The 19,915-nt window shown below is 32.9% G+C and overlaps 1 protein-coding gene across 10 annotated transcripts in view; it reads right to left on the reverse strand.

Annotated features, from left to right (window-relative positions):
- The window catches only part of LOC122720092 (diacylglycerol kinase theta), a 28,009-nt gene extending 11,679 nt beyond the window's left edge, over window positions 1-16,330 (reverse strand). For 2 of the 10 annotated variants that reach the window (XM_043946571.1, XM_043946568.1), the window contains exons 1-6: window positions 14,820-16,329; window positions 8,266-8,345; window positions 7,647-7,749; window positions 7,227-7,447; window positions 6,393-6,564; window positions 2,666-2,809 (exon numbers count right to left, since the gene is read on the reverse strand). In XM_043946571.1, coding sequence (XP_043802506.1) covers window positions 2,666-2,809; window positions 6,393-6,564; window positions 7,227-7,447; window positions 7,647-7,749; window positions 8,266-8,345; window positions 14,820-14,955 — 856 coding nt within the window. In that variant the 5' untranslated portion in view covers window positions 14,956-16,329. Of the gene's footprint in view, window positions 1-2,665; window positions 2,810-6,392; window positions 6,565-7,226; window positions 7,448-7,646; window positions 7,750-8,265; window positions 8,346-14,819 lie in introns of all 10 variants that reach the window. The other 8 variants (XM_043946572.1, XM_043946577.1, XM_043946569.1 and 5 more) reach the window with 7 other exon arrangements.
- Between the last annotated feature and the right edge of the window lie 3,585 nt (window positions 16,331-19,915).

Here is a 19,915-nt window from a genome sequence, read left to right on the forward strand (position 1 = left end):
AAGTGACACCTCTTACCATCGGGCACGATGGGTTTGCAGAACACACATGATAGGAAGATTTATTTTCACAGTAGCATTCTTGCAACTTCATTTTCATCGCATAGTGGTGTGACAAGCGTCACGGTAACTCATCATAGCATCCAGCGGCCTGAGTGTGACAGTACATGCACCGAGAAGCAACACATACACACATGCTATAAACGTAAAATGTTATAACGAAATAACAAACATTCATAGACAGAGAGAGAGAGAGAGAGAGAGACGATCAACGTGACACGTGAGGTGCGATTTTTCTTTTCAATTCTTATAAAAGATTATGTTCCTGTGCCCGCTGTAAAATGTAAATCGATCGACACGGGATCTTATGTATCGAAGATAATATTTCTATTAAAACGTTTTTAAAACGTTTTATTGAAATACTTATCGAGGGAGGATTAATTTTAAAGAAATTTTTTTTAAACTTTGTAGACAACATTTTGTTGGTTTTATTTCCCTTTTTTTTTTTTTTTCTTTTTTTGCAAATTATTGTTCCGTTAGCGATAGGTAGGATAATGGTAGATGTATTGATTAATAAGCTAAGTGAAAATTATGTCTTAGAAAGGGTGGGGTCAACTTTGAGTTGTTTAATTTTACTGTGCATTGATCCGTAAAATGGAATTAAAGTTGACAGAGTTATATCTATAATGATAAATCGTGTTAAATTTATAAAACGTGCTCGAATATTTTGAATCAGCTTCATTCTCCATTCGGTATTCCGACGAGCAAATTTCTAATCTATTCGTTGTAATATTCCTTCAAAAAAATCAACATTTTAGTCAAACAATATGTTTTTATTAATATTTGCACGCCAGAAAAAAAAAGAGATTTTCTTTTAAAGATGAACACGAAGATTTATTCACTTTAAAATATTGATTAATAGTATAAATAAATAATGTTGTCCATGAAAAAATCTTGAGGGGGAAAAAAAAACGATGAAATAAAAATTTTGAAGATTTTATTTTTTTGCAAAATTAAATGGATTAGAGATATTATAGCAATTAAATATTACTATTTTTTTAAATATTGAAAAAACACTCATCTATGGCGTCATCCTAATTTACAATACTTGTGAAATAAATTTTTTATTTTTATAATGACGTAAGACGAATGAATTGAAACACATGAGATAGATATCTAATAATATTCATTATATAGTAAATAATTCATTGTACTTTGGCATAATTTATAAGGGAATTATAATTCTTACGTCATTTTAAACATAACGAGTTCATACAGTAAAAGCAAGCGCATTTTTTTGCAGTGCCTCGAATTAGTACTTTAAACAAGGTTTTAAAAAAGCAGCATTATAAAAAAATATATATATATATATCGTATTATATCGTAAAGTAAAACCATGTTGTTAACCTCTTCGGTACTGCATTGATAAAAATTGGCACGCGAAAGTTCTACAAAAATCGTGTAAAAATTAAAAACAATATTACAAATAAAAATTTCGAAAAAGATATTCGAAAGTTCTATCAAAATAAAATTTCAAGATAAATTTCAATAAATTATATTTTTATATAGCAGTATATTATATTGAGAGAGAGAGAGAGCAGTCTCATCCGATCATTAAACGAACGACATTGTTTATCACTTAAACTTGATACAACCGGACCTTGAAAAAATTCGGATCGCGTGAACTAAAGGTTTAAAGCGATTCTCGAACTATCGACACGTTAACGAGGAAAAAGGTCAGAGCCAACCTAAGATGCAAAGCGTCGAAATTAAAATAAAGAGCACATTTACCTTTTTTTTTTTTAAAAAAAAAAAAACAAAAATGTCAAATAACATGATATTAAACGTACAGTTTCCTTTCATCAAGAAGATTTAAAATCGACGTAGAAATTTTATATTAAAACTATACTCAAAGAGATTCTTTAATAAGAGATTGATCCGTAAAATTATATTTCAATTTCGCTTTAGTTTTAAAACGAATAATAATAATAAAAGATGAAAAAAAAAAAAAAAAGAAATGCTTTAACACAATCTTTCTGCGTCACATTTATATATCCCAGTTTCACTAGATCTGAACATAGACTTAGCTTAAATATACATTCGATATAACTTCTACGTTTTCCATACTATTTTCGTAGAATGTCAGATTATTCAGCTGAAATAACATCTTTTTAGCTCCATGAATGAAACAAAAATCACATTTCAATCTTCTGCTAGTACCGAAAAGGCGAAGGTAGTAAAAAAAGTAAAAAATGAAAACACTTCGCAACAACAACTTTTCTATTTTTCTATCTTCTTCTTCGACCAACCAAGAGTCCAGAAGAAAGAATGAAAAAATAAATAAATAGACAGACGCGAAGGCGAAAAGAGAAAAAGTTAAGAAGCGAGATATAGAGGAAAGAGTGAGGAAAAAAGAGAGAGAGAGAGAGAGAGAGAGAGAGAGAGAGAGANAAGAGAGAGAGAGAGAGAGAGAGTTATCGAAAAGAAGTGTAGAAAGAGAAGAAAAATACGATTAAGAGAAAAATTAAGCTGAAATGTATACAAAGAACAATTAATCGCTAAGGCAAATTCGATTTTCGCCCGATTCGGTTTCCGACTCGCGCTAACATCTCAACATCGATTATGCTCACACAGATGAATGTCAGATGATGGATAATATTCTAGATACCTCGAACATAAGGAGGGGAAGCATGACATTTTCCATGGCAGCTACGTGGCAAAACTAGTGAAAGGCGCCTCAAAGCTTCGGCTAGACGGCCTGCAGCCCCAATTTGTTCACTCTCAGCGAAATCGAATTGCTCTCCGATGTTATCTTCAAATAGAAGCAAACGGTAGACCGAGTTTTTTTATACGGTTACCATTACACAAGTCTCTGATCTCTACATAATTTTCTTTTCTTTTTTTTTTTTTTTTTTTTTTTTTTCTTTCGACCTCTTGGATACAAAAACACATGGATAATGGTTTTGCCGGTGACTGCGATTTAATCGTGCATAATTGATATTCAACGTTTAACTCGATTAACATTGACATAAATTATAATAGTTTGCATTAATGCAAATTGATATAATTTCAGAAATATTGTAATTAACTTGTTTTTTTTTTTTAAATCATTTCTACTTTCTTTGTGATTCTTAATACACTTGTATATCCTTTTGATTTGAATTGTAAATAATATCGTTGGAATGTCAAATTAATTTAATTATAATAATTTTAGAAAGGAGTTTTTTTACCTTTTTACGGAAAAACAATAAATATTGAAAAAATTTTCATTTATTTTAGATTAAACAATAGCAAAGTGCTATTGTAATTTTTGTTGAATATAAAAATATTTAATTCATTATATATTTCATTCGAAATGGGCATTCTATAGTTATAAATGTATATTTATGAATCAGTATTTCGTTATAAAAAAAATATATCAATTCGTTATTCCCCTTTTGATTTGACTTTTAATCAAATAATCGACAAACGTGAAATTGCAACATGTCAACATTTAAATCGCAAACACTCAGCGTGGCGCGTTACAGAGCACCATAAATTGTATTTTAATCGCCATTATTTACTACTTTATTGCTATTTTATACACACAATACTCGTTGCAAATATTTCTCTAAAAGAAGCATAAAAAAAAAAAAAAANAAAAAAAAAAAAAAAAAGAAATTAAATCAATCGATAAAATAATACTTTTAGCTCTACGTAATTAATAAATTCTTATCTATTAATTCTAATTTCACTGATGAAACTATATCGTTATTATTATTTATTTATACATTTACATATATTTTCTCGTTCATTAAATCTTAAAGAACAGAAGAAACATTTCTAAAACTTTATTTTCATATCTTAAATGTTCAACGATATTAACAATCGGTGTAACTGTATTTGTAAAGCCACGTGAATCGATATAATAATCGTAAACGTCATTACGTCTATTGAAAGCACATTGAGAAATAGCGATTAATAACAGCGACAGCCACAGAAGCTATAATGTTTCTAATATATCTAGTTACTTTGATCGCAAAACTTGTTTCGAATATAATCGATATCAAAAATTGTACTTTCTTTTGTAATAAAAAAAAAATCATATCACTATCACATCATTATTAAACATGATATGTGTAATATAATATATAAATAAACTTCTCAATATTTTGATACTTACATTACAATTTTTGTAAATAATATATCTATAATTATTTCTATCAATTTCGCTAATTGTAAATGTTGTAAAAATATGAACAATTTATAAATATGTACTTGATGCGTACTTCTTACAAATATTTTGACACTTGTTAATTTCCAGTTTATGGTATCGATAAATCAACAACAATTCGTGTCGTTCTGATATGTTGGTGTATAAAATAAATCTCCTATTCCTAAAATTAATAATTTCTATGTATCTTTTTCGAATAAAAATATCTTCTTGAAGAATTCTCGATAGAAATTTTTTACGGATTTTTAAAAATAAAATAAAATAAAATAAAATAAAAATATTCTACGAATTTTAGTAAATTCGACTATTCATTACCTATTGTTAACGTATTTTTTTAAAACTTGTTCGACTAATTTGAAATCTCTCGGATGTTTCGCGCGTAACAAACGGAACAACCAACAAATATCGAATCCCGTCTAAATATTTTCTCTAAGTAACCTCCGCGAACTTTCGAATCGTGGTATTTCAAATTTCGCGAATCATTTATCGTGAGAGGCTGAGAGTGCGAGAAACTGGAAGACAGCTGTGATAAATAGTTATACAAAGGACACGTATAACGTATATAGAAGAGAGAAAAGAAAACAAAAAAAGAAAAAAAAGAAAAACAATATTTTCAATAAGAAATAACAATCTAGCAGGATTTTCTTATAAAAAAGATTTTCGAGTAAAAAAAAAAAAGAATGAGAAAACAAGAAGGAAAGAAACGCAAGATAGACCCGTGACAGAAACAAGTTCGAGTGTTAAAAACACGAATGGGGGGGGGGGGGGGGAATTGTTGTTCTATCCAACAGATCGAACATCGCATGCTTCGAAGGAAAGAAAACACGTATATGTGTATATAATATATTATAAAATTCGAGAGTGGTACAGATAGTAATAAATATTTTTATACACGCGTATATCAATGAGTGAGTACTAAGTATCATGCAAAAGATTTGTTTCTAATCAACGATATACAATATATAGATATTATTTTATAGTATGGTCAAAAGTCAAGTACGAGTAATGAAAATTATCTTATATTACTTTATCTCATAATTCTTTCTCTTCTTGTTTTTATCCCGTTTCGTTATTATAAGATAATAAACATTATCATATACAATTATAAATTTACATATCATTAATTACACCATTCATTACATTTATATATCATACACAATTTTAAATAAATTTTGTAAGAATTTGGATAAATATATTTTTCTAATTAAAATTATATATATATATATATATATAAGATTAGACGTATATAAATAGATAATACACATCTTATATATATGAGACACGTGTACGTGTAAATTATTGTTTAAAAGAAACATAGGAAAAAGAATACGACAGTAGTGTGAATAAAGAAATTTTTATTTTTGAACAGAAAAAACGTGTAATCTATTCTATCTGGATATATATATATATATATATTATCCTGATTAAAATGTAACGTTGCTACGAGTATCATCGTTATTGTGTACTAACAATGAGTACAATGTGATCTTTGCATGACAGTGTTCTTTTCTTTAAATGGTGCATCAAGTATTGACACTATGACATTTTATAGGAACTCGATAAAACGTGTGCTCGATGTATCGTGAAGATTGATCGACCATGAAATTCGTAACACTCTAATTGAGCCATTATTTGTTATCTGAGTGTAATATACTAATATCATCAATAGAACGTAACAATAATTTAAAATTGAAATATATTCACGATTTGAATTTTGTAAGATCTTTTAAAAAATAAATAAATAAAATCGAATCATTATCTTCGTTTTATAATAATTTTGTTTTCTTATTATTTTTTTTTTCACTTTTTATAAGAAAATACATACAAAAAAGATATCCTCTAGTTCTCGCTATTTTAAAGTTCGTAACTAATTTTTTCCCTTACGACTCTTCGTTTCCTTTTTTTTTTTTTTTTTTTTTTTNTTTTTTTGTTTTTACGTTATACACATATACGATCGATCGTCTAATAATAAAATTTCGAATAGATCGGCACAATATCGATAATTCAAGATATAATATGTGTATATATATATATATGTTTATATATATATATAGACATATTTACAATACACGTATACGTGAACATAATTTCATTCCACTACTTCCGTCTATTATCCGGTCACGTGTTACACATCCTCTAATCGATATTTGAAACGTATATTTTGTACAATATAGACACTTACGGCAGGAATACTCACGCGCCAGGGCTTCTTTTCGACGTACTTGTACACCGATGATGGCCTCCATGGGAACTTCCGTACGTGGAATGCTGACTGCATGTGGTGGTAAGTAAATTGGTTCCAAGTTCCCAAAGGTGCATTCTTGCGGGATATTTTTATAACAGTAAGAGTGCAACTGTAAGCAAAAAGTTATGAGGTAAGAACACATTGAAATTTATGATATATAATATATAAAATAATCAATTTTTACAATAAAATATCGTTAAAAAACATTTCGTTTCAATGATAAAAATTTGCACATTTATTTATCGTTCCATTTATCGATCTTCTTTTCTCTGATACACAAGACAACCACATTTTTTAATACGCAAAAAATAATACTCATCCTTGTAAACAAATGTGTATTTCATATTCTCTGAAACTCTGCGCTCATTATTTTAACAAGAGCACTTCGAACAAGTTCGCTCGATTTCGGAACAATCGATGTTATTTTTAATTAAAACAATTGAGCAATCGTTCAACGATTTCCAAACGATTTCAACTTTTTCATCTCCGCTTCGAAAGGAGGAATAACTACGTTAATTTCTAACTTCAGAAATAAAATAAATATGCATATATATATATAATATACATATATATTAATAATATATAATTAATAATATACATATATATTATTCTTATTTATATAGAAAGATTCGTCTTCTATAAGATTCTCGTCTTCTAAAGTTTCTATAAGATTCGTCTTATAGAAACTTTTAAATTGATGGAGGCTCGAAATGACAAAAAAAAAAAAAAAAGAAAAACGGAAGTTTAGAAAAGAGGAGGGAAAACATTTACCGTCATGCCGCACCACTCGCAACGAAACCCGGAAAGGCACTCGGCAGAAAAACAATTTTTCTTGCAGACAGCGCATTTCGAACTGCTGGGAAGATTGCCTTCTCGCCAGTGATGAGTGTGGTTTACCTGCGCCAAGTCCTTCCCAGGTAAATACGTGGCGTTCTCCTTGCAATCTGCCACGGCAAAATCCTGGCACTCCGTGTGCGCGAAGTATTCGCATACTGAAAATCGTAAAAATTTATCAATCGTACAATCTACCACCATGTATGTGCCACAATCGTGGCGACATACGATACGAGGGAAAAGAATGCAAATTTCTCGTTTACTCCTTAGTAATTGAATTATTATAGTCATGGAAAACGCTTATGCTAGTAGAAAATATTACCATGTTATCAATAAAGAATATGAAAAGACACTTACTTTCACAATGTATGGATAGATTATCATCGAGCCGTTTACGACAGACGTTGCAGAATTTTCTTCTATGATGTACCTGTTCGGACCAGCAGTGTGCAACTGGATTCTGTGTGCAACAGAACAAAACCTCTTTTATTTCTCATTTTTTTTTCCCCCTTTTTTCCACACACAGAAACGCGTTATATTCGATGAAAAAGAAACTACACGAAACTTTCTTTCTTCCTTTTGGAAAGTAATTATCGTGGAAAAAAAAAAAGAAATTAAAAGAAAAAAATAACCGAGTGATTTTAGAACGCAAATAGTGGTAAACGACGATCGACCTCGACTGTTTTTATTCGAACTACTATTTTTTTCACGGAAGAAAAGAAGGAGGAAGAGGGAGTTGGGGGCGCATTAAAAATAAAGTCCGTCTAAAATATCATAGCCGTGTCGCTAATGCAGAAACTGTGATGTTCACGAAGTTCATCCTCCGTCGCGAACGAGAGAAGTTTGGACTCAGCCATGATATCGTGCAACCATGAGTATTCTCAGCGGCGTGTAAATATAGGTCGCGGAGGGAAGACTTCACTTCGTCTCTGGTCACACGAAAGAGAGGAAGAACGGAAACCGAGGGTATTCTTACCTTAATGAGGCTTGCCGCGATGCTGGAGCAGGGAGAGACGACGGCCTTGAGACAGCGGTCGTGCACCACGAAGTTGCAAACTGTAACGAAAAGAAGAACAAGGGAGAAATTGAGAGATTTGTAATTTAATAGTGTGCAGGTTAAATTAAGAACGAGCCACGATTTTCTTGTTTTCTTTTTTATTTTTTCTTTTATCTGGGATAAAGAAAAGAGGGAGAAGTCTTCTCTTGAAAAAAAATTCTTCTTTCTTAATGGATCGATAAAATGTTTTAAATGTCCAACATTAGACAAATATTTCGTTTCACTTGTAACTTTTTTTTGAATTTAACCTTATTGTTATAATTATAGGGAGGTATTTATCAAATTGCCAGGGGATGATACAATGTCAAAATAGGAGAAGATTGTAAAATGAAACTGTGACATTTTGGTGATATTTTGGAAATCGAAAATACGCACAATGGATAGACAAAATAAACGTCACCAATTTACAGTGGCTAATGTAAAACAAATAATTAAAGTTTACTAGAATTTAAATCATTGGGTGACTGCCAATACATTTGATACATTTTGAACAAATACCATTCAATAATTTCTACATATGCCTGTATTGTTTCAAATATAGTTTTATTACGTACTGTTGGAAACAAGATATTTCTAGCTGTTATGTAAAAGTGCAAAGAATAATTTATAATTTCTCATCAATTAAAAATCTAATTGTACCGGATAGAATATTTTCAATTTGATTTATAGAAAAATTATTGTCGTAGAGTACGATTAACGTTTTTAATTTCACGTGAAATAAAATCAGAAAATCAAAATTTCAACGAGATGGATTTAACCTATTGGTGAAATCTAAGTCTGGCTCATCGCCCACACGATGAGGTTGATATCCATTACATAATCTGGCGGAGACAAATTTTCGAGCATTGGAAATAAAACATTGATAATAATAGATATAATCGGTTGATTAATTAATTTATCCTAGTAATAGATCCTGGTGCGATAATTTAAAATCCAAATACATCCAAATTTATCCAGAGAAGATAAAAAAAATATTCAATTTTTATAGAGATATTAGAAATAGAAAAATGAAAAGAGGGAAATATTTATTTCGAAGATTATTCGAAGATTAAGCGAGAAGAGATTGAACAAAGAAAATCATTGAACAAAATTTATACAGCGTTCATTAATTTAGCTGCAGCGTAAAGAACATCTCATTTTGAACCCTTGAATCAGAGCGTGAAATTCTGCAACACTTTTAAACCTAAACGGGGACTAAGCGGGTAAATATATTAAGCAGTTAAATGTCGATGAACAAAATTTCCAGGGCGTCGCATAAAAGCAATGGTTAATTATTACTCGATTAATTTTCTAACTAGTTTTTGCGTCAAGCTAGAAATATTTAATAAAAAATACGAGTATTAATTTTAAAATCGGATGTATTATTATGCAAATAAAAAATGAGGAAAAAATTACAATAAATATGAGAAATAATAAATATTGATCAATGATTAATAAATCACGTTATGCGATATAATTATTGATTTAATTCCCTATCTCTTCTTTTCTTTTCCTAATTAACATTTTGAACGAGGAAAAAATTGGTTCGATTAATTTATTTTCAACACCTCTCATGACGAATAAATATTTTTTTATAAATCAAAAATTTCATTGATCAAAATCTTGAACGTTATATTAAATTTATCGTCGGTTTTACTTTACTGTTATTTCTGACGCGATATCGATTTATTGACTCTTAACATGTTATTTACGAACCCTTTGGTTTCCACTAATATTAATAGCAGATATGAGTATGCAAAACCTTTTAGAACATGTATCGGACCGCATCGATATTCCATTAAACGTACTATTACACGAAGCTGATCGGGAAATGTAATTTTATAATAAGGACACGTTGCTTCGGTAAAATACTGTGCTTCCATTATCGTTCAAGTTTGCAAATTCGTCGAAGAATCATGGAGGGGAAAGTTTCATATAATTACGCTAAGGATAGCTAGATACCTAAACATGCATGATTAATTAAAATAAGGTTTAGAATCAGGAAAGGAATTTCTTTATTCGACCGTACATTTTATTTTCGTTTTGATTAAAGTTTTGCAAAAGTGAGAAAAAGAAAATGAAAGATCGTATAGTAACAATCGTACAAGTTGTTCAAGTTTCGATAATTTTAGTCTTATATTAATAATTGTCTATCCTGTATTTCAACACTCAAACAACATTCAATTGCAGCGTGTCTAGTATCAATTCTTATTTCAATTCGTTGCATCGTAACGTTTCCACTCAATTGTGAGGTTTACGATCTGTTTGTTGCCTTCTCTCGACAATAACGAGCCCTCAAATGCATTCGGGAAGTATGCCCAAACGCGTGCACTTTTCATAACGCAACGCTTGTTCAAAACACAGAGAGCGAAAATATAAGGACAAGGAATATCGATCAATACTTTCTTTTTCTCATTTATATCCTGTATTCATCACGAATTAATAATTATAATATATTATTACATATTTAAAGAACTTTATTTTAAATAAATCTATACGACTTAAGGTAACAATTAATTTCAAAAGAAAAAAAAAAAAAAAAAAAAGAAAAAACTTAACATATCCTATTCGATATCATTTTACGAAAAAAAATCCTCCTTTTCCTGGAAATTTGCAAAGCTTAACCTTGACGTGAATTCGAGTTATTTTTAAGTGATCATCTTAATGTAAAGAACATTATCGCATCAAACGTGGCTCGAAAAAGCTCGTTGCAAACGAATCTAACGTTGGAGAGAAAAAATAATATCATGGAATATTAATCTTATCGATTTTTTTAAGTAATCGATATTTGTCGCGTACAGGTAAAAAAGCGACGTAACAGGGTCCCAATGGTATACGCTATATTTCCGGTTTGCTAAAAATAAAGCCAGCCTTGAAGAACTGTTCTGTTATTCCACGGTTTTCTTCATAACTTTTTTTTTCTTTCTTTTTTTTTTTTTTTTTTTTTTTTTTTTTTTTTTTNTTTTTTTTTTTTTTTTTTTTTTTTTTTTTTTTTTTTTCCATAAATTTCTTTCCACCGCATCGCGAGGTGAACGACTATTAATAAGTTGAACGACATTGCCCGAAATTCTCGAATCTCGGGGTATTCATCTTACAAACAGCTCTCTGAATCAACGGGGCGAAAAATAAATTTATCGAGATGCTGTGTTCAAAATAAAATATTCGTGTTGACGCGTAACACAATCTTATACAGTCGAGTGTGTCGACACTCGAAATTTTAATTCGAAATGTAAAGAAGAATTTATGAATTAAATTCTAAGGTACTGTCGAATCATTCATCGTTTTTCTGAAAGAAAGAACAAATAATTCGTTAAACTTTTCTTGTTTCTTTAATACTTGTTGACGTTATAATATCGATTAATCTTTACCATTTCCTTAATCAAACCGAGAAAATCAACGTTTCGAACGTTTCGATTAATATCAAACAGAATTAATTCTACATTTCAACGTATATTCGATGTTTTTACAATCAAACGAAGAAATCCAGATCCTGCTACATTTCTAGCAACAACCTCGAGAGATCTATCGTGATCCGAATATTCGATATCGATCGAGACTGAAAATCCCACTGAAAGCTAAAATTAAAGATATCGAGTCCAAAGTATTCCGAATATTCGTGTAACCTTTGATCACACACGTATCCATCTCTTTCAGAATTCTCTTCTTAACGTACCACTGTTTTCTTATCTTTTTATATTCATTCAATACTTCGATCGTGAAAAAAGAAAAGGGAAGAAAAGAACAAGAAAAAGGGGACGAATTTGGGGAGATATTAAGAAAAGATATAAATCAACAAGGATGAACGGTTTTTCGCGGAACAATATCTCGTTTGATACGTCCATACGTATTCTAGAAATCGGAAATCTCGATGGCGTTGGCGTATCGAACAGAAATGCGTCGATGTAGATGTATACACGTTTCAGATATTCCTGATCGACGAGTCTAAACGCACAGCGGGCCGCTGTGTCTTGTTTAAAAGCGACATTCCTGATTGATCTGATCTCGTCTCATCTTGAATTCCGTTTCTGCTTGGGCTCTCCCTAATTGCCCGCGGTAATACCGACCAACTGCATTGCTCTGTACTCTGTGTTATCGCTTCGGCTCGATGCTTGTTGTTATGTTAAAATGCTTCCCTGTTGAACACGTTCTTCGAGAACGAGTGATGACTGTCGAGTGTCTGGGGCTCTCGAGAGTCGAGGATACTTGTATTTAACGCGTTCACTGTTGATTGGAAGAATGTTTTATCATCTATGTGCGTATCGATATACGCAAAATTATTTTTAGAAATAAAAATAGAGAAGAAGATTGAAATATTATATAATTTAAATAAGAGTGTAAAAGAGTGTTTTTTATTTCTTTATCTTCATTAAATTTTTTAAGGGAATATTTTCGAATGTCGAAAAAATTGATAACGATAAACTCGTTATCCTCGACTTGTAAAAAATGAAAAACTGGATAATCAGTTATCAATATTTAAATTAAAATGTTCACGGAAAATCCATAGCTCTGGAAGAATATTTACATGCACTCGATTAACATCGCTCTACATCTTTAACAAACTTCAACAAATGCAGCTGTCATCCATCCTGTCAAAATTATTCGACATCGTGCCCTTAATATTCATGAATCAAATCCATCGTTCGATCAAACGATAAAGTAACCAAGTTGCAAAGTGTCCGCGGATGCTTACTCTTTACGGTGGCCTCCGCTCCTCGACGAGCTCTTTCTTTCGCGCACACCCTCACACCCCTCGACCCAAGCTAACTCTCTCGCCGCGTACTCCTTCCTCCTGCTCTCTCCAGAGTCTATCAGCTATCCCACACCACCCCCCACGATCAATGCTTGTGAAAAGGCTCGATGCGCGCGCCCTCGCCTTCCTTCCATCTCGATTTTTCCTTAACCGAGTAGTGCTGTCGTTGCTCTCGAATTTCCACGATAGAAAAGGGAAACAATTCTTGCAAAATCTTCCAAAGTTATCCGTCTCCTTTTCCATTTCTTTTTTCCTCCTTTCTTTCCCTCTTTCTTTCCTTCTTTCCGCAAAGAAAACGGGATCCAAACGACAAACGACAATTTGAATTCTCGCTATTGTGCTCCTCCTCCCGTTCTCTTTAGTCCTGTGCTGCAAGGGGTAAACACTCGAATGGGAGTGTGCGCAAATCGTGACGGGGTGGGAAATGTGGCGCCCCGTTATCAGCTCCAAAGATGGTGGGTTTGCGAGAATCGTGCACGAGGAAGCAATTATGGATTCTCATGGAAAGTTGTTGCTCGTTGTTCGAAGATGAATGTTTGGGGTTATATGTTGGAGAAATATTTGTGGACAATTTGGAACGATTAGTAAGGGGTGGTTGAGTATCTGTCGCTGTTGATACCTCGGGATCTAAATGCTCGATAATATCGGGCAAAAATATTCGAATGTCACGAATTTGAAGAACTAGGGCACAGGTTTTGAGCTTTGACTTTTTAGATGAATTTTAAAGTTGAACGAAACGACTTTTGAAATTTGAACCTAAGTCATCGAGTAACTTTTAAAATTGATGAATATCTAAAGTTTACGTAGATTAAGATGCTAAATATTCAAGACAAAATCGATTAAAAATATAACAAATTTAATAATTATAATAGAAATTACAGTTGCTCCTTTTTTTTGCAGTTTAAATCAGTTTCTACTTGTTTAAACTTTTTAGTTGAGTGCAAAGTTGAAAGTTATTCGAGCCAACGTATCTCGCATCCTTAGTCTACGAGTCGAGCACAATCACAGGGGATAGAAGAATGAAAATTCCAAATTGGGAATTCGATTAAAAGTTACAAGGAATTAGGAAACGACGGTCTTTTCTGGATGAACGTACCACCCTCTGTACATACGATGAATGGGCACTTGCCATTCATCATTCTTGGAGGTCAGCCAGCTTCAACTTTGCACGCCGACCAAGGTTTCGGAGCCCGTGAAAAGGCGGGACGAGCATACTTCGGCGGCAACGCGCCGCGTATTCGATTTCGTTACCGAACGCGCTCATTATCGATCGGTCCTCTGCCTTGCGGTTTCTCCGTGAAAAACTTGCCCCGACACTGGTCACAAACTCCTATATATATATATATATATATACCACTTAATCCCCTCGATAAACCATCCTTCCAACCTGCCTCTCCCTCGACCGATTTTTTCATGTTCCAATAAATCTCGTCCGGAAAATCACTTTCCATTTCACCTACATTCGAATATATACATATATTCGAAGAAAACTCGATATATCGTTTATAAAATGGAAAGATCGATGCGCAAGTGTGGACCATCCAACTACCAATCCAAAATACATACAAATATCCACCCAAATATCCTCGATCTCGCGATAAACGTAATTAAACCTCGCTCAACGAGTTTCACCTACCGTTCCACTCAATCGCATACGTAATCGGATGAGCGATGAAAAGACTAATAAACAAGGAATTGGGGTAGGTTTCAAAGAGAGAGAGAGGAAGAGGAGGAGGGATCTCACCTTCGCAGATGTACCCCTGCTGTATGAGGCCCCACAGCATGTCGGTGCAGCTATGGCAGTACGTCGGCTTGTGAAACGTCTTCTTGCTGAAGCTGTGCCCATGGCTGGCTGGAGTCTCAGCCGAGACCGACGCCATGTTCCCCGTTCCACCGCGGCACCGCTCACGCCAGATTTTCACCGTGAAGCTACACAGGGCGCGCCGCGCGTCGATGACAACATAATTACACGGCAGCCACTACGTGATCTCGAAACCGTACGCGTACATAATTGCGTTGCTGCAGCTGCACCCGCGGCTGGCCGCTCGGGTCCCTCGCGTCGTACCGTCGTCCTCGTCGTCGCGTAACGTGCCTAACGCGCATTATTCCCCGAAGCTGCGCCCCCAAAACCGACCGACCGACCGGCACGGCACCGTGTACGCGGCCGTGTACAGAGATTGCGTTTGATCGTGCACCAGTCAGCAGTCACCACTGTTTCGCGGCTGACCATCACCGTCATCGGCCGCTGCTACTGCCGCCTCCGCCTCCGCCGGGAGCTTCACTCGCGGTACGACGACGATGCGGGTGTCGCGTTCGCGCATCCGAGCCACGGAGCGGGCGCCGAGTGGCCGCACTGACATCAGCCCCTTCGTCACCACCGTCGTGCAGTGACGGAATCATGCACAGGCCAGCTGGGTTCTCGCGCGAGGGTGCCCCCCTATTCGAGGGGGTTACCCTCCAAGATCTTACCCCTCCCTTGATTAATTCTTTTCCTCTATCTTCCTTCTTATCTTATATTCCCTTCTACAACGTGTTATCATCTATTTTTCAAATTTCGAGGTGGTACGGGAAAATATTATATATTCCTAGTCACGTAGTATGATCACGTAACGATGGATAGGTCAAGTGACACGATCCTTTCTCGTGAACGAAGATACGATCCTCAACGTCCTGATCGCTTTCATAATAAGTCTTTCAAATATTCTCGAACGCGTTCATCTCGAAACGTCTCGATCGTTCTTTTTCTTTTTTTTTTTTTTTTCTTCCCCCAATTTCACAGTCACATTTTTCTTTTCTTTCCCTTTCTTCCTTTCTCCCCTTTCTTTCTCTCTTTCTCTCTTCCAATTTACGCGACGCGAGTACACGCGCGCGTAAGTGCACGCACACGTCCAAGAACGAAGACTAGGGCACTGGGTAATCGTGGTCCGGTGTTATCGGGTCCGTGAGCGACGTCGGGACGGCGCCGCTCCACCCCACTGTACTACCTTCCCGACACACGACAACGAGCCCGGAGGAGCAGCTACGCTTCCTCCGTTTCCGTTTTCGTACACGCCACTGGCCGAGATATCGACTCCCGGTGCACGCGAACAAAGGCAGCCTCTCCCGAAGCGAGAAACACGCTTCGATCGGGGCCGGCAGCAGCGAAACGACACCGCTTTATACACACACGTATCGGGCTTTCGAGGCCGCCACGACTCGCCTCGACGACGTCAAAGGGACGACCAGCCGTCGACGCTTTGCGCTGCTCGCGCGCCGACGCGGATCCGCAGCGTTCCTCTCGCGCAACGCGCTTCACGTTTCATGCGTGCACACAGCCCATTCCATCGTACGAGCCGCTCCACGTACCTCGTCCTCCTCCGTCGCACGGATTTTATTGCTCGTTTTCTTCGAACGAGTCGTTTTTTCGTCGTTTCTTTCTTTTTTTTTTTTTTTTTGAAAATCGTTCGTTTGAGAAGCTTTAGAAGGAGGTGAATATAAAACGCGGATGGATGATAATTGGAGAAGTTTTGCTCGCCTCTCGTCTCGTTGATTGACGTTTCATCTCGCGTTGTATGTCGAAGCAGAGTAAAAGAGTAGTTCGTTTTTAATTATTTCGGTATTACGGATTCGAGTATTTCTATCTATGATATTAAAGTCAAAAATGGTTAATTTTTTTGATTAGCTGCCTTGTTGTTCACTTATATGGAATATTTTATTGAATAGTTGAAAAGAATTTGAACGGGAGTCGACGATATAATTAGGAAGAGTAAATGTCTTGTCTCCGTTATTGATTTGATTGGATGTAGATATGTATATGATCGTGAAAATACGTAGTACAATCTAAAAGGGGATAAATTTAGTTATTTATAACTTTATAACTTTATTTAATAATTTATACTTGTAAATTTCGTCGGAAACATCTAGCTTATTAAAATTTAATTATTATTTCAGGTAATTTTAAGATAAGCAAATTTTATTTTTTATAACTTAATGCAATTATGATTATATTAACACAAATATATTCATTATTATTTTATATTAATCATTCGAGAATAATATAAAGAAAATATAAAGAAAAAATTCAACTCGTTATCTTTTATTCTTTCATCTTTCTCTCTTCTCTCTTTTTTAGTCACATACACACACATACATATATATATAGTGATAAGATGAAATCAATTCGTGAGAAAGATACATTTTGAAATATAAAAAAAAAAAACCAATACTCAATCTTGTCGTATCATTTGTCAATAAAGAAACTTGTAATTAATATTGATAGAACTTGTAAATCGTGATAATAAGTTCTTCGAAACATCTGTTGTGATAAGTGATCAAAGAAATATATATGTTCTCAATTAAAATTCTCTTGAAATTTCTTTTTTAAGAAACGAAATTATTATTAAATTTCAAATTCTCCATTTCGATTTATTCTGAATCGTGGAATAATTTGTACTTAAAATATTTCTTAACATATATATTATTCTTATAAAATATAAATATAATATACAGAAAATATATTCTAACTTGTGTGATCAATCGTGTAGTCGGTTCTTGTCAACTTATTATATTTGATTAAAACTAACATTTTCTATCCTGCGTTTTACGAATAATACAACATTGTTATTTGCGATATTATTGTCACCCATCATCGACTTGCTGTTGCATGAATCCTTGAAGTACGTAGTCGACAATGAATACCACAAACGTCGATAATGAAAATCTCGACAGCGTGGTTCGTATAGGATTTTTCAATATCCAATCGGAAGTGGATGAGGAAACGCATTCGCGTGTCCATGTTGTGTTCATTCCCTTCATTCAACAGTTTAATGCACGTTCATGCTGTAACTTTAATTTAGAAAATTAAATATATAGGACAGACAGAATAATCATTTGCCAATTTATCATTTTCAGATTATAAATATATATATATATTAAGTGGAAAGTTTCAAATTATCATTTAATAAGAGGAAAAGGATGAAGAAAAAAAATTTTTTTTTTACATCACATATTTTATTATTGGACGGAGCACAAAGCATCGTCTTTTCAAATATAATATTCATATATTTATATAGTAAGTACATATTCATATATTTAACATTGGTTCGTATTATTTCTTGAATTTTATTTAATACTTTAATTCTTCTTTATCATCAAATTCTAATAATTCTGAGCGCTTAATTTCTAATTTTGATTTCTTCTTATACGAAATACTATCGAACAAAAGTTTCTTTGCTATTGTATTGTTACGTATATTCATTAATCTAACGAAAAATATAATGATTATATATAATAATAATGTGGCTAAAGTTTACGTATATAAAGTGCTTATATGGTACAGAAAACAATGCAATTATATCAGTTTACGTGCACCATTATTTATTAATACTTAAAACGCAAAATAATAAACGTATTTAATTTAAACATAGCCATTTTTTTTTATATAATTAAAATTATTCTATATATTGTTTGGTGAAATCATTTATGAATATATAGATATATGTATGTAATATAAAATGTGATATAAAATAAAATAAACAAAAAAATAAAATTCCTAGACAATATGTTGTTTTCTTTGGGTTAATTTTATCATTGTAATCAATATTTCGTATTATTCTGTATTTTTTTTTTTTTTTTTTTTATCTCTATTCATTTCCCTTTCATTATACAAATCGAATTCCCAAATAGTAAACATTCATATTGCCTAGCAATGTTAAACGATATTTTTATAAATCTTGTAATCATTGTATTGTATTAAAAAATTTTAATCAATTAAGAAAATCATCTGTTAAGTATAGTAAATTTGGTCAAAATAGCGATGTCACAATGATATTAAAAAAAAAAAAAAAAAAAAATTATTGATTGATTTCAAGTTTTAAATTGACTTTTTAACTTAACTTTGATACTAATTTAATTTATTCATTATTTGTTATTATTAAAACTTACTATTACTAAATTTTATTTAATCCTTGAAATACCATCACCTTAATATTTTAATTTGTCAATTTACTTGAAACTTTGCATTTTCGTTATATCAACCAAAACTACTATACCTCTTTCAAACTCGTTAAAGAAACTCGCAAAACAAAAACGAAATAAAATATCGAAATAAAATAGAACGTATAAAATAGAATATCAAAATGAACCGGTTGAAATGATATAATTCGTGGATGTATACACCACGATACATTTCGATCTACATCTAGATAAATTATAGAAAACTGGTGGATACTTATATAGTTTTCAGATATGTATAACGCTTTCTATTAGTTTGTATCAATACCATGAACAAACAATTCAACGAACAGTGCTTAAACTTTATTGTCCTTATGCAAATTCCCAAAGTGTTCGCGTAGTTGTTCGCATATATTTATCGCGATTACTATGAAAATTTTCTCTCTCTTTCTCTCTCTCCCTCTCTCTCTTTTTTTTCTCTCTCTCTCTTAAATACAATCAGTGAACATTTTTCCATATTTGATAAACTATATGGTTCTAGTAACGATACAAACTTGCATATTTTAATATCGATTTCTATCGCCCGCTATTGGAATATAAATGTGAAAGAACGAATTGGTGATCAAATAGCGCAAAAATATATTGCTATAAGAAGATGATGATTAACAGGAACATGAATATTTTTATAATCAACTGCATTGAAAAAATATCATAAGGCGATGCTTCAGCGAAATCGATATTATCGTCAGTCATTTCACATTTCCAGTCAGCATACACGGAATGACCGATTTTAAATTTTATAAATTTATCTAAGAAAATTATGCTAAGTTGGAAATGGAAAAAAATGACATAAATGACATAAATATATTCTTGAAGGATTTTAAATCTTTTTGAGTTACACTAAATTAT

This window comes from Apis laboriosa, unplaced genomic scaffold, assembly GCF_014066325.1.
Source record: "Apis laboriosa isolate Shangri-la unplaced genomic scaffold, ASM1406632v1 scaffold9_cov152, whole genome shotgun sequence".
In the NCBI taxonomy this organism is placed as follows: Eukaryota; Metazoa; Arthropoda; class Insecta; order Hymenoptera; family Apidae; genus Apis; species Apis laboriosa.